The sequence below is a fragment of the Echeneis naucrates genome, chromosome 1 (assembly GCF_900963305.1).
Source record: "Echeneis naucrates chromosome 1, fEcheNa1.1, whole genome shotgun sequence".
In the NCBI taxonomy this organism is placed as follows: Eukaryota; Metazoa; Chordata; class Actinopteri; order Carangiformes; family Echeneidae; genus Echeneis; species Echeneis naucrates.
The window spans coordinates 16,416,268-16,438,477 of record NC_042511.1 but is presented as its reverse complement, the minus strand read 5'-3'; the positions used below and the strand labels follow the sequence as shown (position 1 = coordinate 16,438,477).

The 22,210-nt window shown below is 40.2% G+C and overlaps 2 protein-coding genes across 4 annotated transcripts; one reads left to right on the top strand and one right to left on the bottom strand.

Moving 5' to 3' along the window:
- Positions 1 to 1,145: 1,145 nt before the first annotated feature.
- On the bottom strand, positions 1,146 to 10,961 carry suz12b (SUZ12 polycomb repressive complex 2 subunit b). Of its 3 annotated transcripts, XR_003840676.1 has the most exons (18): positions 10,644 to 10,961; positions 10,255 to 10,399; positions 9,748 to 9,794; positions 9,580 to 9,644; positions 9,361 to 9,429; positions 9,128 to 9,177; positions 8,774 to 8,859; positions 8,434 to 8,665; positions 8,187 to 8,292; positions 7,989 to 8,094; positions 7,663 to 7,840; positions 6,542 to 6,630; positions 6,077 to 6,220; positions 5,032 to 5,189; positions 4,395 to 4,593; positions 4,112 to 4,157; positions 3,746 to 3,825; positions 2,992 to 3,059 (listed from the first exon to the last, which is right to left on the bottom strand). XR_003840676.1 is itself a non-coding variant. In XM_029500589.1 (17 exons), exons 1-17 carry the CDS (start codon positions 10,656 to 10,658, stop codon positions 2,747 to 2,749), a joined length of 2,082 nt encoding a protein of 693 aa, XP_029356449.1. In that variant the 5' UTR covers positions 10,659 to 10,961; the 3' UTR covers positions 1,146 to 2,746. The 3 variants fall into 3 exon arrangements, 2 of the variants coding, with proteins under 2 accessions (XP_029356449.1, XP_029356458.1); XM_029500589.1 differs by lacking the exon at positions 4,112 to 4,157 and having other exon boundaries at positions 1,146 to 3,059; XM_029500598.1 differs by lacking the exon at positions 4,112 to 4,157 and having other exon boundaries at positions 1,146 to 3,059; positions 6,542 to 6,627.
- A 722-nt stretch (positions 10,962 to 11,683) lies between these two features.
- Positions 11,684 to 18,361, top strand: utp6 (UTP6 small subunit processome component). Its single transcript, XM_029506015.1, has 19 exons — positions 11,684 to 11,930; positions 12,213 to 12,297; positions 12,407 to 12,448; positions 12,665 to 12,757; positions 13,041 to 13,088; positions 13,189 to 13,252; positions 13,369 to 13,487; positions 13,652 to 13,729; positions 13,854 to 13,935; positions 14,289 to 14,370; positions 14,450 to 14,628; positions 14,914 to 14,993; positions 15,168 to 15,245; positions 15,425 to 15,604; positions 16,521 to 16,601; positions 16,883 to 16,992; positions 17,115 to 17,181; positions 17,395 to 17,467; positions 17,754 to 18,361. Exons 1-19 carry the CDS (start codon positions 11,839 to 11,841, stop codon positions 17,906 to 17,908), a joined length of 1,788 nt encoding a protein of 595 aa, XP_029361875.1. The 5' UTR covers positions 11,684 to 11,838; the 3' UTR covers positions 17,909 to 18,361.
- The last annotated feature ends 3,849 nt before the right edge of the window (positions 18,362 to 22,210 follow it).

Here is a 22,210-nt window from a genome sequence, read left to right as displayed (position 1 = left end):
AATAAGTGATTATGCCAGTTTTTCTAAAAAAAAAAAAAAAAAAAAAAAAAAGTAGTGTTCCTTTCTCAATATCAATGTAAATGGATTTGTGGAAAACATGGCATTTTTGAGTTGGGCAAAATGATCATCATGCATTCAATATATTGATATTTAATTTACAAACCAAGCATTCCTTTAAGAAAAATAAGTGGTGGTTGCAGCCTTAAATACCTCCATGATTGATCAATGCTGCAGTGTCTGATTTTTGCTGCTACTCATTGAAAGAAAACAATCATGTTGAACAAAATATTAAATTGTCATTTGATAAACTAAAGCAGGCCCTAAAATTGGTTTCTGACCCAAAGTCTCAAGTCATAGTAAGTTACTTTACATTATTTCTGACACTATACTTCCAGCCAAGCAGTCCTTTCTGTCATTAAAAGATGACTTCCTGTGAAGTGAGGCCAGAGCAGCACGACACAGAAGGCACACTGAGATCCATCTTTTGTTGTAGTGACACTTCTCTACCATGTTTCTAAAAACCCTGGAACCTGCCATGTAAGGGGAATTAATGCAAAACTTAAGTGTCAGCCACCTTGTACATTACCAGCTTTCATCTGTGGAAATCATCCACCTTACCAGCCATCTGTTGTGTTGGCTTGAACGATGGCCTCTGCACATCGCTATCAAAAGCATCAAATTCATAGTCCTGAACATTTATCGCAAATCATGCAGAAAGTCTATTCGGACAAGTTTGATGCAATGTCCAAGATGCTGCACATTCATATTGTTTACCTTTCTATATATTCTTAAAGTCTCAGCAAAATTTCCAAACACGACACATCTAATTTGAACATCTCAAGTGATTCTTTGATCCTTGGAATCAAAATACTCTCTACAGAAGGGTCACCGAGAACAGAGTCAAACTCAATTTGGTGACAAGGACAGGTTGAAGAGCTCCACAGCAATTTCACATTGACACTGGTCTACACTTGTTCACCTCAACCATTGTCTGTTCTGAGAGAAAAAAATAAAATAAAACCAAAAAAAAAAAAAAAGAAAAAAAAAGAAAAAAGAAAAACATGTGAGTTCTAGGTGCATGAATCTTTCTTAGAACAATAGAGAGTTAAGTGTGATAGTGGCTAGTGTCCAAAATCGACCATTAATAAGGTCAAATGTATTTTATTTCTTTAAATATAAAAATCCCCTTAGCCAGAGCTTACAGTTCACAATTTGTAAGAGGGTGTTTTGACAGTAATGGTGAATATGCCTCCCCTTCTCCAGACAAATACAGAAACCCTATATGAACAGTGGAGGGGGGGAAAAAAATATATATATTGTTAATTTGGTTGCTCAGAAGTCTGATGAAATAATGAATGGTGGTGATTACCCATTTATCCGCACATTACAAAACACAGCTACAGCTTTAAAAATGGTTATGGAATGAATTAAAGAAAAAAATACATCAAAAAAAGAGAAAAAGAAATAATAAACAGAACTAAGGGATTGATGAAGAAATTCCCCTTTGGCATAAACTGCACCTAATAGAACAAACACAACAATCCAATAAGCAGCATATTGCTTTGATAGAAGAACAGCAATCTGTTAATTATTGGATCTGGAACAGGACACAGCTAAATCTTTGAAGCGTTCATATGTATACACTTCTCTGTCAGCTACTGATACTTATAACCCATGTTTAAAAAAAACAAAAAAAAAACAAACCAAAAAAAAAACAAAAAAACCCCATGTCCAACCTCAACGTGAAAAACAGGTGCCTGTTTCCTCAGAGAACTGTCAACTTTTATATTTTCAGTGCTATGCACTGTACATCATACATGAGATGATGTGCTGCTGGTTGTTCAGTAAGTCTTAGGAAAAAGAAAATATTCAGAAAAGTTCATTTCCCTGGCTTTCCTTGAGCTATGATTAATGGAGGCCGAAAGGCTTAAGGGTGATGAAGTAGGAGTTTAGCCTGGACCCAAATCTAAATTTATTCTCTTGTCCAGGATCGAAGCTTGCAGTATAACACTTCTGTCATGGCAACCTACCAGAAAAACCAACAATCCATCTGGGGTACCCAACACAAGCTTTACAGGCTTTATATACTCCACACTTCAGTGCCAAGTGTAGATTTTGAATGATGTTCTGTAAAAACCCTTCAAATTCACAACAGTGAACTCAAACACCCACTAATGTTTCTCCGCTGATGACAGTGGAAAAGCTGCATTCAAATTTTAGTGCAGCATTTAAGAGAAGAAAGAAAGAAAGAAGGGAAAAAAGTTCCAAGGTAAACTTTCTAAATACAAACACCAAGTGCTAAAATAAATCAGCTAAAAGGATAAGTCTTCAACAAGATTTTTCTGTATGTGTACAAATAAGAGTGAGAATGTTACCAGTACAGTTTTAACTGTAGTCTCAATACAGTTGTCTATAACAAGGACACGTCAGAAAAGTGTTTGTTCATTCTCACCCAAACAGATACTTCAGTGGCTCCTACAAAACGCATATTAAGTAGGTCTAACTCACATCATCCAGTCCTCCAATTCCTGGTTTGTGTAGCTGTGGGTGGATCACTTTTATATTGTTCATATTTGGTTCAGTTCTCAAGTTCCATAAACTTGTTTACCTTGTATACTGGTCTGCTTTAGGTCAAATCCTCCAGTGACCAGTTTCTTCCACATATCTAAGCACCAAATGGTTGGTAATGTTCATTAAAGAAAAAAACCCCTAAACAAGAATCATCGATCCATCCGTTCAGCCTGCATCAGTCTGTTAACGCACTTTTTGTCCTCTTGCCCTGCTTTCCCCCACTGGAGATGATGGCGTTGCCATTGCAGGCTCCTGCTGGTACCAGAGTCTGGCCCTGCTGCTCCTCCTCCATGTCTGGCAGCTCCTCTTGGATCTGCCGCAGACGAGCCATGGCACGGTCAATGGTGGCTGTGCTCACCAAGTTGAAGTCGTGCATGCTGACTAGATGTAGAAGGAAATTACGGCAGAGGTTGCGGCGGATGATGTGGGCACCGCGGTTCTCCACAAAAAGCATGATGGCCTGATTCATCTGGTTGTCTGCTATGAAACTGTAAGAAAAACAGAGGATAAGGAGCTTAGGTCCAAGTGTTTCCCTTGATGGATTGGACAGAAGTGAATGTGCATCAATACAACTTGAAAACACAGTATAGTACGACTGCATATTTCACCAAACTTACTATGAGTGAACTACATGTTCATGGTTTAATCTGTAGTGATCTCCTTTTTGAACACACACAATAGTTTCCCATAGTGGGGCGGAATGGTGGTAAAGCAGTTAGCACCACAACAGGTACCCTCCGCTGGGATCAAAGGCTGGACCTGGAGAGCCTCTGTGTAGATTTTGTATAGTCTGCCTCAGCAATTAGTGATTTTAAAATTGCTCATTTGTCTAAATGTCTCTATATTATGGCTCTGCGATAGACTGCTGATGTGTTCAGGGTGAACCCCCGCTGTCACCCAAATGTCTTATGGGACTGTTCCTGTGAATCCTACATAAATAAGTGCTTTAGATAATGGATGGTGTTTCCCATGGGAGCAAGGAATTCACTGAGTGTGGGCAAGTTATCACCCCCCCCAAAAAAATATATAAAAAAAATAAATAAATAATAAATAAATAAATAAATATATATAAGAATAACATAAATATGCCATTAATGCAATCAAATACACATCAATAACAAATATATTTCTCAAGTATAATACACTGTACAAGGATCTGATCCTGTAACCATACCCATGTTTCATGACGTGTAGGTTCCAAAGCTTCATCACCTCCTTCTCTCCCTCGTTGACATCCGTGAACTCATCCAATTGCTGCAATTAAAAGGATTTTTTTTTTTTTATGATACCTTAACATGAAAAACAAGAATTTCAAATTTTTATGAAAAAAAAAAAAAGTAAATATGTTACACTGAATGTTTGCAATATTATTATTACAAAAATAAAAACAATTGTGTTAACCCTGCTAGTGAAACCAATATTGGCCAATTTATTCTACGTAAATTAATCTTAGCAGGTTCAGGAAATTCATACAGATGTGATAAAAATCTTGTGTATAGATTTTAAGTGTAGTGCTGGCAACGGCTTTTGTGCTAAGCACCTTTTATTTTATTATGGGGAACAGGAAGATTTGTGGCCATGGTAATCTGACACAAAGACACAAACAAAAATACATCTTACTTTCAAGTATTTCCCTTCCTTTTAAAATGTTGTCTGTGTTTCTCAGAAACACTTCACCCATGACAGAATCAATTTTAATGTCATAATTTGTCTTTTGTAGATATTATTACTCAGCCTTCTGTGAGCTTCCTCTGAGCTTGAAAGATGGCTTTATTTTTATTATGTTGAAAGCAGTTAAAGAGACTGAAGTAAGGGATTCTCACCGTAGCAGTCTTCTCTCTGAGCCACTCTGGATCTCTCTCATCCTCGCTGTCCACATCCATCTCCTGGGGCCGCAGGGGCATGCAGCTGTCACTGTGGAAGTAGAGGCGATTGTGCCCACTGACGTAGGTCCTCTGTTGTTCCAGCTCCCCGTCCTCAGACTCCAGGAACTCTGACAGACTTGGTTTGGTCCTCTTGGGCCTGGTGTGAGGGGGGGGGAGACTAATCTTGAAAATGCATCACATACCAGATTTTCTAACAACGCAAACAAAATATCCATTATCAAAACATAAGCATCAATATAACAATTCTCTCTCACACACACACACACACACACACAAGTAAACTTCAATCACAGCAACACTTCAGTGCATCTTTTAACCATTTTTATTTTAAGGATGAGAAAAAAGTACTATTTATCACCTTCTTACATGATGCTTTACTGTTTTTGTTTCAAACCCGTTTTAAATCCTGCTCTTTTCTCATGAATAGTTCATTAAGAGCAAATTCATTCATTATAAGCCACACGAATGAAAATTCGTTTAAGGCATTACTTTAAAGTCAGATTGTTAGCGTTTCTGACATGCAGCGACTTTGAACATAAAGAAAACACTGCTGTTGAACAAAGGTCACATTTACCTGCAAACCAGGATATGAGTGACCGCTGTCCTCTTGACTGGTCCATTACGGCTGAAAGCAAAGCCTGGTTGGCTGTGGATGTCCTGAGGGTTTCCAACATATGAGCCGTCATAGCATTCATTAATGGAGACGTCTATCCTTGCTCCTTTGGGGTCAGGCTGCAGAAAGAGAAAGATTTGTAGAATTTTACAGGAAATTGTTTTCAGCCCAAGCACAGATGATCTGGCTGTGTTCCATCTGGCACTAGGCTAAAAGTGTGATTTCTCAAAGGGTGTGCCATAATGCTTTGAATCAACGTAGCCAGCCACACAGAACTGCAACATGCACTATGGGTATTAGCAGAGAGGGAAGGAATGAGACAAATGGAGACTAAGCAGAAACTGGCTGTGCTAAAAAAATAAAATAAAATAAAATAAAAAGTAGGTCGGACTTAGTTGGAGTGTTAAACATGACTTGCCCTTTGGGGTTTGACAGATAACTCAAACAGCTTCACCTAAAATACACAACTATTCAGCATTTTCTCGCTGCACTGAGTGACAAAACGGACTAAACAAGCCTGTGATGGGTACACGTTGCTTTCTTCCGCTACAATGAGCTGCTTCCTCAATTAGCACATTTGTGTGAAGAGACACACAGTGAACTTTTTATTATAACGGCCTTAATGTAACAGGTTTGCATCAAATAGTATTTTCAATCTAAAATTTTCCTGGCATATGCAATTTAAAACAGACGTTCACCTGATGGTTTGTATGGTCAGCAGGGGTAAAGAAACTGGCAAGCACACCACCAGCTCAACAGGACACTCTGCATGAGCCAACCAAACCCATGTCTGTTTTCCCTGAGGTCCCCAAGTTGCTTTTATTGTGTATCCACCAAGCTGTCTCCACCATCATTGTGTGCTTGACAAATTTTGACAAAAGCCACCCAACAGCATCTTTGGTTACGACACATTCGTAAAATTGCTTGAAATCACTGTGGTAGCTTAAAAAAAAAAAAAAAGACAAGTTGCTCTGCCACACAAACACACATACACCATGTCCCTTACCACATAGCTGAAGATGAAGCGGGAGTGGGAGAGTTTGAGGTGCTTGAGCAGGCTGTAGAGTTTGCTGCAGTTTAGTGTACACCAAGGACAGTGAAGATCATCTCTTGCCTCTGTCTGCTGCCTTGTGTTATTATTGTAGAGGAACTGAGCAAGAACAAGTCACATTAGTAACTACAGCTGAACAAGAGGACGACAACTTACAGCAAGTATAAATGAGTGATTCTAACAGTGCTGCATCTCTTCAGTTACTGTCACATTTGGTAACCACAACCTAACAGGGTAAAAGACAGTTCATGGTGTAAGCAAGGATTATTTTATGATTCCATGATTACTTCAAATCATTTAAAAAAAATGGCAGCAAAAGACCAGAGCATAAAGACATTTTTCTTTTCATTCACCTCGCCAAAGGACTGTGTAAATCAGTCTCCCAGGCCCAGATGTATTCCTTACTATTGTGTGGTGTACCTGATAAAATATACGTAGCTTCTGCCGCGGCTCACACGGGACCTGCTCTTTCCTCGTCTGAATGTCTGTGCTGACTGACTCTTTCACTGCTGACGGGAGCAGACGGAGAAGTCAATGGAGAATCACCAAATAACAAATTCTGTGGATTTGATACACTGAAGATGTATTTGAGGAAAAAAAAAATAATAATAAAAACTTTTAGAAAATTGCACTGGTTTCCCAGTAACACCAAGATTTGAAACTCTGTAATCCCTTTCAGACATTGAAGCTGTAGCATTGCTGGCTTCATTGACCCATTAAAACAGGTTGTGTAAATGTTCCTTAAATGCTCTGTTCAAAGATGACATTGCCATTACAGCCAGAGCTGCAATGCTTGTCATATTTTGAAATTTGAACTAACATAAAAAAAAAGCATAAAAACCTCATTTGGATCCTGCACCACTACTGGGGAACAGTGGTAGGTTGCAATAATAATATGGACGTGGATCACAAAACTTGGAGGTAACATTGCTTATAAGATGTATGCAGGCTTTTTTTTTGTATATCAATACATAGTAATTGAAAAGAGAAAAAAGACACAACTAGCAAGATATCCACTGTACCAGAGATAAAAGTAATTCAGGGCCTTGCTGAAACATTGACACCAACATACAAAGTTGCCAGCACATGTATACTGTGAACTACATGTCTGAAAAGAACACAACAGTTATGACTCAGTACACATTTAGTCAGATTCAGTTACAAACATCTTACTTACATTTCACATGGTGGGTGAACAAAAACACTTAAAAAAATAAAATAATCCAGAGCCATGACCTGTTTAGCTTTGCCCAAAGAATATGGCCTTGTGTATAGCTTTAATTTTTGTTCAGTGTTCACTGCAAACAGTTTTGTGATAAGACAGAAGGGGGAAAGGTAAAGTCCTAATGTTCCCATCCACTGTTTATCGTCTCTGGATGCTTTCTGCCCCCTGTTCTTCAATGTAATTCAAGTTGTAATGAATGGTTTGTAAAAACAAATGCTTCAATCATACTGTTACAAATCTATCTAACAGCACATTTGTCCATCAGGCTGGTATTCAAACAAAAATCAAGCCAGCCTTAAATGTATTCTTTACTTACTCATGAGTGCAGCTCGGTGGTTGCTGGTCCTGGTCTCCATGGAGCTGGAGCTGTCTGAGTTACGGGTAGCAAGGGGTTTTGCAACAGGGGCAGTGGATTTTCCGCTGGCATCGCCTGTCCAACGCAGTGTAAACTGCAATGTGGGTCCCTGAGAAAATGTCTCAAATGGTGGCAATCTCTGTGGCACAGTCATACAATGTAATGGTCAGTGGTGTAAAGACAACAAGGTCCAGCAAAAAATTAAGATATTTGTTATTTAATTCTCTGGTATTCTAAAGTCAGATGTGCCAAATGAGGGCATGCACCCAAGTACAAACCCATCCTACCTTCCCGTCGAGAATGGTTTCCCATGTGGCTTGCTTCTTGCTCACTGGGCTGTCCTCCATCCCTTGCATCGACACCTCATACTCCCCATCTAACAGCTGCAATCTCCTGTAGAGCACAGATCAGTGCATGGATCTGGTGTAAAGTCAAAGAAACCACAGAATGCAAAGGCTTCACAACTTCGTGTGACAAAGTTTTACCTATTCTTATCAAAAACAGTCATCTGTGCAACATATGTCTCTGTGGTCTCTCCCTCCTCTCTATGGGAGGAACTTCTCTTCTTTCTACTGGGAGTATCCGTTACGTCTGTCAACAAAAAATAAAAACAAAAAGATGTTACATTTGTCCGATTCCCCTAACAAACATAAAAATGCATCGTTGAAATCATTGTCATGCATGAAACTGCACTCAAACAACACAAGGAGGGCATTGATGCAGATGTCTTACCAATGTTTTCATTAACTTCTCCATTGACCAGACCATTAGTATCTCTCCTCCCCGTGCGAGAAACCCTGAAGAGGAGTGAATAGGACTTCACCATGTGGCTGTTGCTGGGCTCAAATTCGTTGCTGGAGACCAGTAAGGAAGGACAGGAGCCAGGCTTGGTTTGGTTACTGTCAGGATTCAAAGGCACCTGCTTTTTACCTGTAGGCACTTGCTTTATCGGGCAGCTGACATCCTGAAAAAAAACAAACAAACAAACAAAACAAAACAGAATTTAGCCGAGAGAATCACCAGTAAGAGTTGATAAAAACAACAAGTGGGAGATTGGGATATTTTACTTTACCTTGCGTTTTTTATGGCAGACTTTGACAAGAAGCACCTCTAAGGACACGGAATTTTGTTCATTTTCTGATATCTGAGATGGCTTTTCTGTGTTGGACCAAAGAATTCATCATCACTAACTACATCACATATGACTATATTATAGCACCCCCCCCACAAATAAACAGAAGTGTTAAGTATACTAGTAGTTGCTGACTGTCATTGAGTTGTGACCTGGCAACACAGCAGCTGGTTATTGTAGGAATGCCTGGTGACAAAATATGCTTATAAGTAAAAAACTCTACTCTGCCAATTTTATGTGCATTTGTGTGGCCCTTTGCACAAATGTCCTGCACACCAACAGTTGGTTGCTTACCATCCTTATGGAAGAACCCAGTGAAGGTTAACTGTAGATGTGATGACAAGCTAAAAGGGTAAGGGAAGGGAACTGAAGTTTAGTATTTAGTATTGAATCAATTAAATCTGAGCTGCATTTATCATTTGATCCACTGAAATTATAGCAATGAATGCAATTATAATGTCAGTATTATTTGGTATTTCTATTCTCATTACTAACCAGCAATAAAGGGCTAGTAAAACAACTCTTACCTTGGAGAATCCTGCTCTCCTTTCATCTTCTCCACTGTCTGCAACATATCATCCACTTTGAATGTTTTTCTGTTAAGGAACGATCAAAAGACAGTCATTAGATAAACAGATTAAAGATATGTAAGATATGAATTGTCTTTTAAAACTTGGGTGGTGGATGCATGCATGCAACACTGAACTCCTGTTTATAAATGTAAATGAAAACACCAAAATGCCTACCTTCTCGCATTTGTTCTACCATTTCTGTGTGACATGAAGGTGAGTGTCCTGTGCAAAAATATGGGCTGAAAGAAGAAATGAGAATTCATGACTGTACAATTCATTTTCGTTGAGCAGACTAGTCAATAAAAGCACTTAAGGAAAAGATTTGTCCAATAATTCACTTACTGCAATCAAGTTCCTTGTGCGGAGAAATCTGTATATCTGAGTAGGTTCTGGAGGGAAAGATTAAGTATTATAGTGACATTTGATCCAAAAACTATGACTTTCACAATAGACCTAATTGTATTTTCACCTGTGTTTTCTGTGTTTAAGAATTATTCCAGACATATAACGAATGCATGAGGTGTTAACAGGTACCAGCTTATGTTGCAAATGGTCCACCAACTGAAGAAAATCTGAGCTGATCAATGTAAGCACTGTGTTTAAGCAGTCATGTGATTCAGTTTGATACCTGCCATAAAACACGCTCATAATGATAGATGTTCGGGTATAAACAACACAATCAGGGGCTCCCTTTGGACAGACAGACCAGCTATGGAGGCCTGTCTGTCATAACCCGACACTGTAAACAAAATGAGTAACTCAAGTGAGGTCCCTAAGGCTGAGTGGGAGCAGGAAGGGGATTCATCTCAGACAGACTGCTTTATAATGTGATGAGGCGTGAAGTCTCACTTTCAAAGGCCTGTAGGAAGAGCTCACGGTCGGCCTGAATCTGCTCCATCTTCGGCTTCTTCACAGAGTTCATCATGGCTGATGAGGCCGGGTACACGGCACCGTTAGCTTTGCAACTCGCCCCACTCATAATATGACCTGAGCTCTGCGAGTGAGACAACGAAACACCTTAACATACACATTTTGAACAAAACTGGTGGAAGCACAACAAGTTAGCTTAGCAAGTACTCGCGTTAGCAATCGAGCTAACTAGCACAGCACAATGCTAAAGCGTTAGCTAAGCTGGTATTTCAGCGAAGCATTTATTCGTTTATTCGGACTGTTGCTAACGAAAAGAACCCCCAAAATCGACATGTGTTAAATATTGGGCACAAATAAAGGGAACCCACCCTGGCTGATGGCATTAATTTGTTAGCCTCGCTGCCTCCAGCACAAGCCTGGCAGACTCAACAGCAGAAATCCATGAAGATGAAGAGTAGGCGACGAGACGCTGGCTGGCTAGCCAGCTAGCTAGCTGGCTAGCAGAGCTAGCATGGTTAACTGGAAAACAATCGTCCGAGCGCCGGAGCTTCGCTGGCATTCAACTGTCACACAAACCGTCAGATCTCACAGATGGGGCGACTATTTTGGACCTACTTATTGATTATCTAGCTGTAAGTTACTGTCGGTGCGGTTTCCTTCAATTTGTACTGAACAACAGAGCAGTAGTCAGTTGTCAGCCAATGGGAGATGAGCTGAGAGAATCCGGCACTGTGATTGGACACTGGCGTTTGATGACGACACACTACCCGCTCTCGCTTTCTATGATTTTGCGGGAAATCGAGTTTATCGGTATTAACAATCTGGACGACCCACAGCTAAACTTGCCCCATTCATACAGCACTTTGCCGGCACCCTGCTGTGAATACACTCCACCTCCAACCCGCCATTCATACGATGGCTCAACAACAATTTATATATTTCTCTAAATCACTCCACAACACGCAGCAAAGAGCTGACATGTCCCTTCTAGTTCATACACCAGTGACAAGCATAATTGGCTGGTCTTTGTCATGGCTGAATTGCACTATTTTGTTCCCAGGTTTGGCATTAATTCCAAGTAGCAGCTGTAACACTGCATTTACTCTTTGGGATTAATAAACTACTATAAAATACATAAATATACATAAAACGCAGTGCAGTAAAAGTTCAAATTTCCCCAAAGTACAGGAAAGGTATGTCCCTAACCCTAACCCAACCTTCAGAGCAATGAACAACTGATAGACAACTGCGTGAAGAAATGAAAACATTGTAAACATATGTTACAGTGGCCACTCTACTCGACCAGGTAAAGCATTTAATCTAATCTAAGCTTTTTTTTTTTTTTTAACAGACACGCGTGTTGAGTCCACGTTTCCCGTCGGAACTATTTGCAGACGGAAGCGGAAGAGCTCACAAAGCACAATTTCGGTACACATGTGTAGCGACAGGATTCAGCCTCGTCGCATGACGTCGTTTACTTTAATGTCAAACTGACACTAATAACATTAACGACATTAAAAACGTCAACAGCAGCGAGTAACTGGAGAAAATACCGCGGACAAGATGGCTGAAGTCGTCCAGCAGCGAATTGAAGAGAGGATCCCTGAGCTGGAACAGCTGCAGAGAGTCGGACTGTTCACCAAGAAAGAAGTCAAGTAAGACAAAACCCAGTGATTCACAGACACATCGAATCCCCAACACTGAAAGAAAACAAAACAGTTTTTTTCTCCATTTTGTTATTCTCTTAATAGCCTCGCTGCTACGGATTAATTGCTGTACAGGGACACAATCGCCCAGACACGCCGTGTTCAAACTATAGTCAATAGTTCAGACTTAAATAGTCCGTGTCCATCTTTGTATTCATGGATGTGTATTTCCTCAAAATAAGATGACATTCCAGCGATGTGTTTCTTTAAGTGTTAACATGTTTATTCCAGATGCATAATCAAGAGAACAACGGCCCTAGAGTACAAGCTCCACAGGGCCATCATAAACAAAGAGGATTTCATTGCCTACATTCAGGTAGAGCGCATCTCTGATTTGAAATATTTAATATTTATAATTATTTATAAACAAATAAATGCAAGGAATCATTTTCAAAACACTTATTTCAAAATCTTTTTAATTACAGTATGAAATCAACATTTTAGAGCTGGTCAAGAAGAGAAGAGCAGTAAGTGGCCCCTGGGAAAATTGTTAAAAGGCTCATTGCATCACTCTATCGTATAGTCATTGTTACAGTGGATTCAAGGATGATTCCTGTGTATTTTTGTCAAATGCAGCTACTTACATGCATGTAACAGTGCAACAGCTTCTGTAGAAATTGCCTTTTTCATTGGTATTTTCAGTTAATATTGAATTATCCAGCTGTTTACACTTTCATCTGCAGCACATACACTACCAGTTCAAAAGAGAGGAGATTGAGTTCCCCATCATCCATAGAATAAATAGTATCTTCAGAAGAGCAACAAATAAGTGGAAGGTAATGTAAACACATCATTTACAAAGCTACAGTTGTTCACCACGTTGGGCACGAGGGTTCAAGGCTTACACGGTGAATGAAATCATGATGGCTCTGCTACATGTGCCCATTTAAAAGAACATTAGAAACAATTAACTTTTTACCCATATATGTGCCCAGTACAATAAGAGCACGTGTATTTTACAAAAGAAAAACAAATTACTTAAAAACATCTACATTGTGTAAAGGTTTGTAATTACTAAACCAATGAATGAAGCAAGTCGTATACATTTTCTTCCCACAGGATGATGTGCAGCTTTGGCTCTCACATGTTGCTTTCTGTAAGAAATGGGTATGTAAACATCTCATTGTTTGCTCCAAGTTCAATTAAATCAAGTCAGACACACATCCTCTCATTCCAATTATGATCTCTTGTGGGATGCACTCATCAGGCCACCAAGGGACAGATTAGCAAGGTATTCTCAGCCATGCTTGCTATCCACCCCGACAAATCAGGTACAGACTATGGTTTGGCTTATGTTTTGCTGTTATATACATGAAAATGTAGTTCTGGTTATAAATTGAAAAATGCATGCTCAGGCCTTTTTTTTTTTTGTCTTTTGCTTCTTTAGCTTTGTGGATCATGGCTGCCAAGAGTGAATTGGAGGATAGAGATTCTTCTGAAAGTGCCAGACACCTGTTTCTGAGGGCGCTGCGCTTCCATCCAAACAACAAGAAGGTCTACCAGGAGGTAAACTTAAAAAAAACAAAACAATATGCGTTTTCTTATGAAATCTAAGGGGGGGGTTATTAGCTTACCTTTTTTTTTTTTAAAGGTGAGAATGTGCATTGGAAAAAAACTTTGTTTCAAATCAGTGATTGCTTCAGTTGATGGTGACAATGTGGTTTTGTCAGTACTTCCGTATGGAGCTATTACATAGCGAGAAACTACGGCGGCAGAAGAAGGACCTTGAGATGGCTGAGATTGACCTGGTGGGTGAAAATGGCAATAGAAGGCAACACACATGCATGTATACAAAATAACACACACACACTTGTGCATGGAAGCTATTATTTTGTATTCAGTACCTTAATACCTGCTCTTTATGCGTTTCAGGGTGAATATGAGTTCTCTCCTGAGATCCTGAGTGGTAAACTGGCTGAGGTTGTGTATAGAAATGCTACAGGGAAAATAAAAGGTAGGCCTCTTAAACATGTCCAGTTCTATTCAAAACCCATACATAAAACTGAGAAGTGATTTAAAAAAAAAAAAAAAAAAAGCTGAAATGTTTTCCAAAAGGTTTCAGAATAAGTTGAACTAAATTTGAATTTTCAGTATCATCAATGTGATCATGTACCAAGATGGTATCCATCATGCTTGGGAAAGATTTTTTGTCCTATCTTGTATTTACTTTTTTACAAAAACGATTTTCAGAGTGTCTGTTGTTTTTAAAATGATAAACACTGATGCTGAATCAATCATCTCTGTAAGACTCCTATTTCCTAAATCTGGTCAACTTATTTTTGTGTTGTTGATATTCTTGTCCCACAGAGGCAGAGTTTGTCATCTCACTTCTGAATATCGCAGCAATCTTTGACTTCACCAAAGAAATACAGGACTCCATCCTGCAAGAGTAAACCTATACTACTTACTACTTTTTCACACACATTAATGTGTATTCTTGTATTCCAAATAACACTGTCTGTTTCCAGCTTACAGACAAACTTCACTGAGGACAGCTTAACATGGGATTTCATGGCCAAGAGGGAGCTGGACGCTCCTGGAGTAGGAGAGGAGCTGCAGACTGCCAAAGGTCGGGCTTCTGATGTCAACCGGAGGGAGGAGCGCTGCTGCCAGGTCTATGAGGAGGGGGTCAAGAGCCTGAACTCTGGTAAGAGCCCAGACATGTACAGAGAAACACCTGTTTCGGCAGAATCAGACATTGAGACTCGAAACTTTGTAGTTCAACATATTATCAATTATAGTTGAGGCCACTTATCTCTGTGTGGGCCAACTTTTTTTTGTCAACACTGGGATCAAAATAGCGTAAAAGGTATTTAAGGTAAAATCTTAAATGTGGCTTTTTAAACTTGTTGGAACCATCTTTTTACTGCTGGCATGTTCACTGACAGAACAATACATAACAGACCACTGCTTTGTATGGTTTGCACTTTAGAGCCCATGTGGACTCGGTATGTGGCTTTCTGCTTGGAGAGGCTGAAAAGAAAGACCAACGTCCAAGATCTGAAGGAAAAGGTTATGAATCATCTTTGAATTAAAGATTCATTCTCATAATGACAATTAGTTTCCTCCTGAAAAAGAAATAAGTGGATAATATTTGTACGTGCACACAAAAAATGTTTCTTCATTTTTTTAAGGTAAATGTTTAAAGGATAAATCCTGACATGTGTTAATGTGCTTGTCTCACAGAGGAAAGAGAGGCTACTTGGAGTGCTGCAGCGTGCCAATGACTCCTCAATGCTGAAGGAGGATTATTATAAGGAATGGGTAAGGCAATGTTTTCATGAAATGTAAACAAAGTAAAGTAAGTTATATATGTTCAATCAAAATGGGACTGAAGTAATTTATCCTTTATCTCAAATTAAAGTTATATTAAGAGGCATTATGACGGTTCAGTTTGTTAATGTACAGAATGTATTACCAACATGATGATCCCATGTGAGTAGCTGCAGATCCTGCTCTCGTGCGGAGATACTGAGGGAGTGGCCAGTGTCGCCATGGCAGCCACGCAGCACTACAGCCAGTCGGTGTCGGCGTGGAGTCTGTGTCTGCAGACACTAATGCAGCTGGGGAATAGAGATATGGGCAAACTATTCCAGGATGCTCTCACACATGTTAATCCCAAGGTACACATGCACACACTTTGGATCAACACCATTTGCTTACAATCATATAAAATTTGGGAATTTTGTTTGAATACGTCAAGCACATTCACCACATCAGCTGTCATCTGATATAATCCTTGGAGAACAGACAACACAGCAGTACTCCTGCGTAACTGGGCCATGTCCTTGGCCCATTTATATCTTTATTCCATCCTATTAGCTCCCTCAGGTGGCTTCCTCCACCTCCTTCTGTATGTGAGAGCAGCATGTCCAAAATTTAAACATACGTTTTTGTTTTTTTTTTTGTTTGTTTGTTTTTTTTTTCAAATAAGCCTACAAAAGCATGTTATTTATTTTGCTGAAAGTCTTTTTATGCCTGAAAGTTTTACTTCAGTCATTGTTGCACAGTACACCACAGTACATCCCTGGATGATTGGGAATACAAATGCCTTGACTCAGCCACGGGTTCTGTAGTAGTGAGCAGAATAGCTGATTGTTGTTGTGTTGGGGTTTTCCAAGATTGTGGCTCTGAGAAGTAGCTGTGTGGGGAGGATTACAACACACTGCTCATTATGCAAGCCTTTCCTTTCAAGATAAATACTTTAAAGGTTGGGGAACAGTATAAAACCTCAGGGATTTATGTCTGGACAGTTGAACGATAAAGCAGTTCTGTATTGCATGTTATGGGAGCGCAGATATATTAATTAGGGAAAATATACTTTCTTAATCCACTTTAATGTATACATTTGCACTTTCTAGAAATAATACAGCTCTTTTTAGAAATAATACAGGCTGAATAATACTTTTGGGAAACTGTTGGCTGAGAGCAGAATGAGGTGATATGACCCTCTGATGCTGCAGAAAGTTCATCCCTGAGGAGAAAGATGCTTTCTAGAAACCATCTAATAGCTAAATCTGTCATGTGCTGTTCTGACAGGAGAGTCTACCTCTCTGGCAGCTGCAGGTCCAGTGGAGTGCAGCCAACCAGGCTCCTGAGGAAACAGAGGGCATCTTCAAGGTAGCTCACCTGAGTCAATCCCAGGCCGTTCAAAGCCCATGCACACTGTCCTCATTGCAGTTCTGTAGCACACACTTACTACATTTTTTGTATACGTTTTCACTGGAATGGGATTTCAGCAACGAAAGGAGCTAAAAATCAGTTTCACAGTTTTGGTCAGAAATGTAAAGTACTGTATCCAAAGCAGGTGCTGTCCTGTACTGTACCTTCATGTCTGCTCATTGTTTTGGCCTCAGAAACGGGAATAGCATGCAAACACGTTTTTCTTGTGTGTTTACCAGAGAGGTCTGCTGTCTGCAGTAGCGGCTGTTGCCATGGAGATGAAAGAGCTCTACCTCGATTGGTCCTACTCCACTGGAGAGTACAAAAAAGCCAGGAAGACCTTTAAAAGGTAAAAAGAAATGACTCTGCTCATGTCCTCGATCTAAATGATAAGAGATACAAAAGCTGCAAATCCACAAAAACAGGAGCATCGTGTGATGAATCAGTAATTAAAACTGTCTTCTATTGTAGTTTACAGGAAATCCGTCCGTTGTCTAAGGCTTTTTTCACCAGAATGATTGAGATTGAGAAGAAACAAGTAAGTTGACTGAACCCTGTGGTCCACATGTGAAAATGCTCATGTGTGGAACAGATTCATAATGACAAGACTGAATACTCTTTATCCTGGGTGATTTACCATTGTCTGTATGAATCAGCTTGCTCTACAAGATATGACAACCCCCCCCAAACAAACAAACAAACAAAAAAAAAAACATTCTGAAGCTAGACGACAACTGTCTTTTTTGCCCAGGAGACTCCAAAGCAAAACAATCTGAGAGACTACTATGAGAGGGCCCTGCAGGAGTTTGGCACAACAGATGATGGTAAGTGTTATTTAACTGCATTGAAAGGAACAATATTAAAATGTGGAAAAACAAGTATATACTGCCACTGCATCTTGTTAAACAAATGTAAATTCTAGGTTTCCATCTCACAAAGCTGAGTCAATGACAAATTGTGTTTGTTTCAAAGCTAAAATTAAAAATATGAGACGAGATATGAAACACGGTTTGTGTCTTATGTATCGATTGGGATATGGGAAGTTGAAGACCCTTTGTGTCATAACATATTATATATTTTTTTTCTCACTGTATTTTTATGTCTTTGAAGATCTGTGGCTGCAGTATATCCAGGAGGAGATGGGACCTGGTGGAAAACCAGAGAACTGTGGCAAGATCCACTGGAGAGCCATGAAGTTTCTGGAGGGGGAGAGCGTGGAGAGATTCACATCTAGATATACTCTGCTTCAGACTGGACACTTATGAATAGGTTATGTAAGGGCTTGGGAACCAAGCTTGATGCCTGTAAGTTCAGAAAAAATAATGTTTAACGGCTGGGTAGATGTTGAGATGTTGAGCTGAAGAACCCAGCACATGTTTTGAAGAAGGTGTGTCATACCTGCTTATGAATTGCTGAATTATCTTGAGGTGAAAACCAGGCAGTTTTCTGAAATTTGCAGTCAAGTCTTCTTTGGTGGTTGTACTGGTCTTCTAAGAAACGTTATGAGCAGTTTTATACATAGCTGTGATTTACAACTTGAACCCATTTTCCATTTTTGTACAACAGTTTGTGTTGAATTTGATGCTACACTGAAGCATGGTGTCGCAGTCAACCTGCAAGAATTCCACATTTATTTAGCATTTTGAGTAACCAAACTTGCTGTTAAAATGATATTAAAACAATGTTTAATTCTTGGGTGTTGTTATTCCCTCTGGAACTGTAACAAATATAAACAGATGAAAACATTATTTTTTCTATACTCACTACTCTAATGGCAGTAGTTTCCAACTACACCACCTCTTCAAACGATCCTCTCGTTAGGTTGAAGAAGCTACATTAAGTACAATGACAAAAATATGTTATACAGTAAAAGACACTCCTTTCATATCTTACACTGATCCAGTGTAATATTCAAATAGTATCACATTTAAATATGTTGGTACATTGTACAAAATGTTTCTTTTAAAAACAAAACAAAACTACGGTAGTAATATATCTATGAATTAAATAAAACTACAGCCCATCAACAGCTCAACATGTACATTACAGTTTTAAGGACACTTCATGTTGTTTAATTCGGCGCTCACACTGACAGTCATGTAACAACTATTGGGTTGTATAAGATGTTAACATAATGCTGTATCAACATTTTTATGCCTAAAAGCTGGAATTAAGGTTTCAGAGAGGAAACAATTAGTTCTGTGGGTGAGTATACCATTAAATTAAATGGTAAATCTACATTTAAGAAGTTATAACCGAAGGCATAAAATCTGCTTTCATCACTATAAAAACACTTTACACAGCTGGACCCTGTTGCATCACATGATCAGCTCCTTCACAACTCTTACACTACTGAGAACATGAACCTCAGAGTGGTTCTCCAAATCTAGATTTCTAAAAAGCTGGCCCTGCAGTAATGTTGAAAAATAGTGGAAAGTAAAAATGAATGATCCTTTGGTGACTTTTTTTTTGTTCTGTGGCTGAGTCTCCGCTGTGTGCCAGTGTGTCTCAGGTCACATGACATCTCCATCATTTCAGGCTCTTGGCTTGGACACAATCCATTTCACCTCTTGTAGGCCTGTGGACAGGCCTGTAGGCCTGATCAGTCGTGAGTCTGATCTGCATCAGCCCACATCCATATGTGAGTCCCAGCCCGTCCTTTCGCATATCTTCAGAGCTTCTTGAAGAGGATATAAGTGAGCAGCCCGATCGCACAATGTTGGATGGTGAAGATATTCTCCAGAGCGTCGATGTTCTCCTTCATGGGATTGGTGTAGATGTAGTCATAGATGGAGTCCCCGATGCTCCAGACATCCTTTACAAGATCCAACGCCACTTTCATGGCCTGAACAACCACTGAGAGGTCCACCTGCAGCCTGACACTGGCTGCATCCGGTCCTTACTGGCCCCACTGCACTACAGATACTTCTGATGAAAGTTTGATCAAACATGAGCCATCAGATATTACTTCTGCTCCAATAGTTTAGATACCAATATGTACTACTTTGCTTTTTCAAAAATCTTGGGAGCATTTTTTCCATACTCATGCTTAAAGAGGGAAATGTGTCATAAAGTGGCAAATTTACAAAATAACGGCACATTAAAAATGAGCATTTCCAGTTTGTGACTTCAACAAAAAAAGATCATTACTGACTAGTTGAGTGGAGAGGGAGTATGCTATCGTATCATTACCTTTGCTTTTAAGATTAAATATAAATATATATTTGTGATATCTTTAAATACAGCAGGCTTGCATACAGTAAAAACGAATAGAGGCCTTTAAATGACACAATGCACAATTGCACAGCCACGCATATTTAAAGTCACCATAAACTACTGGTCAAACCAGACAAGGATTTGGAATTGAGAAAAAAAGCTCAATTCCAAGTCTACTTTCAATTTGCAACACAAAAAACATCTTATTTCATCTTTTAAAAAGTCAGCCAACATAGTTCCACACTGAATAATGGAAGCTAAAACAACTCTAATAAATGAAAGCACAGATAAAGTGCCTCAGTCCTGAGCAGCCTGCTCTCTATTGGTCCACTCACTCCTCCGACACATGCTGACGCCATCTCAGCGTTAATAAATATAGCCCACTACTCCATAGAGACCACATGATCTGTAATATGATCTGCGTAATTTAAAAAGCAAAAAAACCCAAACCGACTCAGCAAAGAAACAGGATGTTACACCCCAGGCAGCTCACCCCTACTGCCTCGTGCTGGTATATACAAGTGAAAATTAATCGTGCAGACTATACACAACACAGGTAAAGCACAGGCAATAAGGCACGGGCATGTTAGACACTAGTGAGGAGGACGGTGACAGCTGTCAAACGACCCTCCGTGAGTTTGACAGCTTCTGACGTACTTGAAGGCCGCACTCAGCACAGGCCAGCACCTGGAGGAACCCGCCAATCAGAGTGGGGAGCCAGCACAGATCCTCAAAATCCTCAAAAAACAGGAGAGGTTACACCAGAGCAGAAACATATACAAAGAAACAATATGGCAGACATTCCAAATATGGCCGGAGCCAAAACACCCCACCTGTAAAGTAAACAATTCACGCCCCCCCCCCTCAAAAAAAAAAAAAAAAAATTAAATGAATAAAAAAAGTTAAAGACAGAAAAATGTTTACACCTGGGTCGGACCTGAGGCTCATGAAAGAGCATCCGCCAGCACATTTTCTGTACCTCTTTTGTGCTTAAGCTCCAGATTAAAGTCATGCACCATTAAGGACCTCCGCATCAGCCTCTGATTGGTGTTTTGCATCTGTCTCCAAAACACAAGTGGGTTATGGTCGGTGTGCACAACGTCAGGGAGCGGACTGGAACAGCTCAAAGTGTTGCAGGGCCAGCAGCAGTGAGAGGGCCTCTTTCTCAATGGTACTGTAATGTGCTTGATACGTTTTGAACTTTCTGGAGAAGTAGCGAACAGGGTGGTCGATACCCTGCCGGTCCTCCTGCAGGAGAACAGCACCGGTTCTGCTGGCACTGGCATCCACCTCCTGCTTAAAAGGACAAGAGAGGTCAGGAGCGCTGCAGAGGAGGGCCTTATGGGACTCGAAGGAGTGTTGGCAAGTGGGTGTCCAGGCAAAAGGCTTTTTGGCACTTGTCAAAGTTGTGAGAGGGGCAACAACAGCACCAAATTTGCGGTAGAGGCTGGTTTGTACTGGATATTCCAGGATTGCCTGAATTTTGGCACCAACTGGGCGCACCTGACCCTGTCCCGCCTGCTTCCCAAGGTAGGACTATAGCTCTGCTGAACTCACGCTTAGCTTGGTTCAGAGTTAGTGTGGCATCCTTTAACTTGTCAAAAATCTCCTCTAGGGTTCGGATGTGTTCAGGTCACATAGCTGAATAAGCTGCCACATCATCAAGGTACATGGTTCTTCACATCGGCCAGGACGATGTGCATAAGCCATTGGAAAATGGCAGGTGCGTTCCGGAGACCAAAGGGCATGACAGTGTATTGACATAAATTATCCGGAGTTACGAACATGTCAGAAGCACAAGCGGTTAAAGGGAATCCAGTAACCTTTCAGTAAATGAAGCTTCGTGACAAAGTTTGCTGTACCGACCCTGTCCACACAGTCTTCCATCCTAGACAGGGGATATGAATTGGCTTTTGTGACATTATTTATTTTTCTGAAGTGACTGCAACAGTGGGTTGTGTTGTCAGGTTTGGGCACGAGCATACAAGGAGAGCTCCACACACTGGCGCTGGGGACAGCTAGACCGTTATCTATCAGGTAACTGACTTCTTTTTTCAGAAGAGCACGCTTGGTTGGGTTAACCCAGTAAGCGTGTTGTTTGATAGGTGGGTGGTCACCAACATCGATGTCGGCAGAAAGGACAGTAGTGCAGGATGGATGGTCTGAAAACAAGGTGGGATAGCTGTTAATAAGACGCATAATATCTGCTTGTCCTGACGGATTTAAATGCTGGAACTGGGCTGGCAGACCTTTCAAAAAGTTCGAATTCTGCAGCCGTGAACAAGGAGAACTATTCTCATAAAGACCGTCACTTTCAGGAGTGTACAGAGAGGGCGATACAGAAGTCAGTG